This window comes from Fukomys damarensis, unplaced genomic scaffold (assembly GCF_012274545.1).
Source record: "Fukomys damarensis isolate Sample0158 unplaced genomic scaffold, DMR_v1.0_HiC HiC_scaffold_23, whole genome shotgun sequence".
Classification (NCBI taxonomy): Eukaryota; Metazoa; Chordata; class Mammalia; order Rodentia; family Bathyergidae; genus Fukomys; species Fukomys damarensis.
Window position 1 is genome coordinate 7,394,578 of NW_022900935.1, and position 5,610 is coordinate 7,400,187.

Genomic DNA, 5,610 nt, shown 5'->3' on the forward strand with positions numbered 1-5,610 from the left:
AAAAAAAAAAAAAAAAAAAAAAAAAAAGCTGTGATTTATGTATTTACTTGAAAAGGAAATCTTTATTAAGCTCATACTATTGCAGTGAACAGAATAACAAAAGTTCTGCCTTCCGTGGGGACAGTAGGCAACAAACAAACTCCTGCTGTCACACAGTGGAGAGTGAGGGACTGGTGATAGTTTGGACAGAGGTGGTCTGAGATGGTCTCTGTGATGCGGACATCAAGAGTGAGCCATGTGGACCTCTGGGCCAGAGTGCTCTAATTGGAGGAAAGAGCAAAGCGCAAAGAAGTGTGGGGACTGAGGACCAGCAAGTGTCTTAGAGTCAGTTCAGTGAGGAAGATAGGAATGGAAACCACCTTCTGCGTTGTTTATCTTGCGTAGTATTTTTTAGCTCTGGGAACTTTTTAAGTGTTTTTCTTTGTATTAACTTGTGTGTGACAGAGATTTTTCTATGCCTTGGTGAACTTTTACAGACCTGATCTGGTGGATATGGAGAGGGTGCAAATCCAAAGCAACAGAGAGAATCTGGAACAGGCTTTTGAAGTGGCTGAGAGACTAGGGGTCACCCGATTGCTAGATGCAGAAGGTGAGAGACTTCACTGAACTGAGTGTGATAGCCGTATAGCCACTGTTTCTTCTCTTTGCAGTTCTAACACATTTCTTGTCTGTTCTCTCAGATGTGGATGTACCATCTCCAGATGAAAAGTCTGTAATCACTTACGTGTCTTCAATCTATGATGCCTTCCCCAAAGTCCCTGAGGGTGGAGAAGGGATTGGTGCTACGGTAAAAGAACATCTTCTGGATTTGATTTATTTGGCTGGAATGCACTGCTTGGACAGTGTTTCTTAAGTTTTCATTGCACACAGGGCACTTTCACACAAAGCTGCCCTAATCCATGTTTTCTTTATAATAATGGTCTTTGCAGCTAAGTGTGATAGTGCACTCCTGTGATCCTAGTACCTAGGAGGCTGAAGCAGATCATCGCAAGTTAAAGGCCAGCCTGTGCTACATAATAATTCAAGGCCAGTGAGACCTTGTCTCAAAAAAGCCAGAATAACAACATCAGTAAAGATAATAGTAGGCATTGCCCCAAGTCCCTAAGAAAGACCCCTAGATATTGCAGATTTTGTACCACCTAGTACAAATCATTTGGTGCTAACTGCCAGCAAAGAATATCCTTCTCATTCCCAGCTATGGGAGCTGTGTGTTTTTGTTTTTGTTTTTGTTTTCAGATACTAGTATTAGCATAGTTAGGTATATTGGAGATCTTTTCTGAATATTTTTAGTAGTTTGGTCTGTAGCCTTTCTAGATGTCAGGATATTAAATGCTGGCCTGAGAGTCCTTGAGGAGCTTTGAAACTGGGACTGTGAGCATTAAGGTGAGCAGCTGCCTAGGCAATTAGAGAAAAAGGATTTTATATACTTCGGCGTGACCTGAGCTACTTTCTCCTGTGCTTGTTCTAGATATTGCTAATCAGATTTGTGATATTTACCTTCTGCCAATAGGAAGTGGACTCCAGGTGGCAAGAATACCAAAGCCGAGTGGACTCCCTCATTCCCTGGATCAAACAGCATACAATTCTGATGTCAGATAAATCTTTCCCCCAGAACCCTGTTGAACTAAAGGTAAAGTCGGGAACTTAAATTGCTTTTACAAATATTTTCCAAAGAAAAAGTCTGACCTTGTTGCTAATGGCTCTGGGTGAAGTAGAATGAAAAACTTGGCCGTTTCTTGTGTCCATTTATTCATTCACCAAATATTAATTTGTAGGCACTTTATAACCAATATATACACTTCAAAGAGACAGAAATTTTGGCCAAGGAGAGAGAAAAAGGAAGAATTGAGGAATTATATAAATTATTAGAGGTAAGGAAATTTATCTTTGACTAAGACTTTCAGTTTGCTGGCTTGTGCTGTTGTTGCTTCTTGCCCAGGTAGATTCCCTGTGTTCTGTCTCATAAATGACAGCACCCTTAACATGGTCTTGAAAAGTTATGGTAAAGCAGCAGTATCAACCATCTCTTTGTTGTTGTTGTTGTTTTGTGTTTTTTAAAGAACTTACTAAATGGCACACATTTATTCAGAAATCCTGAGTTTTGTGGATGAGTTTCTCTGCTTTTTTAAGAAGAAAGCTCAATTTTTCCTGGAGTGAAAAGGAAAGAAATTTCCCTTCACATTTTGATTCCTAGAGAATTTGAAGCTGTAGATAGGCATTTAACTTCGTAGAATGGAGATTATTGACAAGGAAGATTTATAGAAAGTATGAAGGAACCAGAAGGATGTAGAACAGGTAATTAGTTGGGTAAAGGAGAAAGAATCAAGGTAAAAAGAATTCGTGAATGAAAATGGGCCTGAGAGCATGGCTGTGGTTTTGGACCAAAAAGTATCTCTTTCAGGTGTGGATTGAATTTGGCAGAATTAAGCTGCCTCAAGGTTATCACCCCAATGATGTAGAAGAAGAATGGGGAAAACTCATCATTGAGATGCTGGAGCGAGAAAAATCCCTCCGGCCAGCTGTGGAGAGGTGGGTGCAGATCCTGGGCATGATCTGATATTCCTTACTTTGCTGCTTTGAGCCTTTTACTTGACTATGGTTTTTACTGTGTTTTAGGCTGGAATTGCTATTACAAATTGCAAACAAAATCCAAAATGGTGCTTTGAACTGTGAAGAAAAACTAACACTAGCTAAGAATACCCTGCAAGCTGTAAGTCTGTTTTGTCCCACTTCTTTTTTTTTTTTTTTGAGACAGGGTCTCACTGTGTAGTTCAGGCCAGCCTTGAGCTCACAGCAATCCTCTTGCCTCAGCCTTCCCCAAGTGCTAGGATTTGAAGGAATGCATCAGCATGCCTGGCTGTCTTCTAATGTCACATGTTGTCTACTTTTCACCCTGTGCTTTAATGGTCATAGTAACAGTTGAGGAATCTAGCTATGTCACTTGCTTTTTCTTGGAAGTGTAGTAGGCTCGTTGACCCCCTTTAGCTTGGGATGTAGCTTTCCTGCCTTTATTTCCCCTTTCTGTTGCAGGATGCTGCTCACCTGGAGTCAGGACAGCCAGTACAATGCGAGTCAGACGTCATCATGTACATTCAGGAATGTGAAGGTCTCATCAGGCAGCTGCAGGTTGATCTCCAAATCCTCCGGGATGAAAATTACTACCAGCTAGAAGAGCTGGCCTTTAGGTGAGGAACAAGGAACTCACATGGAAGGTTTGCTTACCCTTGAGGCTCACTAATCTAGAGCAGTCAAACTGGATGCAATGGTACATGCCTGTAATTCTAGCACCCAGGAGGTTGTGGCAGAAGAGTCACTACAGGGTTAAGGCCAGATGGGATAAAACAAGACCTCTCAAAAAGACCAAAAGAAGAAGAAAAAGGAAGAAACAAGAGTTGAGCAAGAGATAGATTTTGAATCTTATAACTTGGGCATTAGATATCAGTGTTTCAATGGGGATACTACATGTACATATTTTGGGCAGGAAAATTCTCATGGTAGAGGAAAGTTTCCTTTAATTGTATACCCTTCCCACTAAGTGCCTGCAGGATTCCTCAATTGTGGATATCCCCACCCATTTTAGAATGATCTGCAGGGCTGAGATAGCATATTTGGTTTAGAAACCCTGTGATTCAGTGCACTCATTCTGCAAAAGAAGAAAAAGATACACAGAGAAGGTGAGGATTAGCTGAGGTCACATGGTGGTCAGTTGTTTATGCTGTTATACCTCAAGACCTGTGAAACTTGGGCCAGGGATGTAGCTTGTGCCTCAGCAAGCACAAGGCCCTGAGTTCGATTTCCGGTAACCCCCCCCCCCGCAAAAGATTATGAGAATAGTTCTTAACCTTATACTTTGACGTTTGCCTTGAAGACATCTCCATATTGATGAAGACATTATAATATCCCTTTACATTCATACAACACTTTTTCACTTTTTAAAGGCACTTTTTCTGTTATGATCTCAGTTTTATTTCTACCATATTCTTATTTAGTGGATAATCAAGATTTTAAGTACTATATAAACATTTAACATGTTTTTAAAACACCTTTGCTGTTATGATTTTACTTTTATTTTTACCATGTTCTTGTCTAAGGCTAGTTAAAATTTTATTTTACATGTGTTATAAATTTAAGCCTCTTTCTTTTTTCTTCTCTTCCACTGTAGGGTCATGCGCTTACAGGATGAATTGGTCACTTTGCGGTTAGAGTGTACAAACTTGTACCGCAAGGGCCATTTCACTTCACTTGAATTGGCTCCATCCTCTACTTTAACCACTACTCGTCTGAAAGCAGAACCCCTGACCAAGGCAACCCATTCTTCTACCTCCTGGTTCAGAAAGCCCATGACTCGAGCTGAACTTGTGTCTATCTCCTCTTCTGAAGACGAAGGCAATCTCCGATTTGTGTATGAACTGCTATCTTGGGTAGAAGAGATGCAGGTGGGTGAATGCCAGTGTCCAAAAAGCTCATACAGTGCACTGATGTTTACTAGACTTAGCAGCTTGTCTTAAGAGGACTCTGATACATATTCCTTTAATTACTGATCCTACCTGGACCTACAATCCCTCATCTTAAATCTTGTTGTTTTGTTTTGTTTTTTTAATTTTTATTTTGTTTTTTCTCCTTAAATCTTAAACGTATAGGATCACTACAGTTTCTCACAATACCTCTGTGAATAGCATAGGCTTCTCTAATTGGGAAACTTTGGGGAATGTGTTCCCTTCAGGTGTGTCTTGAGAGCTTAATGGAAAAATCATAGTGTCTATAAATCTCAGGTTATCATTTATGAAATTTTCTTCATTGGTAGAGGAAATTATTCATTTTTTGTTGTTCAAAGCTTTAAGTCTTTGTTTGTTTTTATTTTTGTTTTTTCGAGGCAAAGTTTACTATGTAGTTTAGGCTGGCCTTATACTCACTATATTACCCAGGCTGGCTTTGAACTCATAGCAGTCCTCCTGCCTCAGCCTCCCAAGTGCTGGGATTATAGGCATGCACAATGATGCCTGGTTTAAAGCTTTAAGTTTAAACAAACCCCCTCTGTGCCATATTTCCAAAGGTGCTATTTATTGCATTCTAGGACAGTGGTTCCAATTTGATGTCTAACCCTTTTATTTTATATTAAATTTTTTCTATCCCAAGATGGTCCCATGTACTGATAAATAAAAATACTCAAAGACAAGCTTCTCCCATTGGCTAATGGTTGATGCCATGAATGAATGAAACAAAATATTTTCAAATACTTTTTTCTTATATCTGTTTTGATTGTGAAATGAAAATACTCCATAAAGGGAAACGCCTAAATTATAAAGTTAAAATACCTTTAGCCTAAGACCCCTTTCTGATTGGTAAACTCAGGAATATATTCTCATAAGCAACCACAGAAAGCTGCCTCCACTGCTACAGTATGTGGGCTTCCCTCTCTACCTCCGTAGTGGTAATTGTGATCAAGTCTCCTTTAGGAAGCCATGGAATGATGGAGATGGTTTAGGTGTCCCTTTGCCCATTCTACCCCTAACCACCTTGTCTAAACATTGGTTCTGACCATTTTCTTTTTCTGCCTACTCAGCAGTAAATTACAACCTTTTTTTTTTTTTTTTTTTTTTTTTTTGTTTT

At 39.6% G+C, this 5,610-nt stretch overlaps 1 protein-coding gene across 23 annotated transcripts in view; it reads left to right on the forward strand.

Annotated features, from left to right (window-relative positions):
- Positions 1-5,610, forward strand: part of LOC104863465 (microtubule-actin cross-linking factor 1) — a 340,469-nt gene that overhangs the window by 163,250 nt on the left and 171,609 nt on the right. For all 23 annotated transcript variants that reach the window (XM_033767735.1, XM_033767743.1, XM_010625879.3 and 20 more), the window contains 8 exons: positions 477-589; positions 681-787; positions 1,511-1,630; positions 1,776-1,871; positions 2,402-2,529; positions 2,617-2,710; positions 3,031-3,185; positions 4,163-4,436. In XM_033767735.1, the coding sequence (XP_033623626.1) occupies positions 477-589; positions 681-787; positions 1,511-1,630; positions 1,776-1,871; positions 2,402-2,529; positions 2,617-2,710; positions 3,031-3,185; positions 4,163-4,436 (1,087 nt within the window). The remainder of the gene's footprint in view (positions 1-476; positions 590-680; positions 788-1,510; positions 1,631-1,775; positions 1,872-2,401; positions 2,530-2,616; positions 2,711-3,030; positions 3,186-4,162; positions 4,437-5,610) is intronic.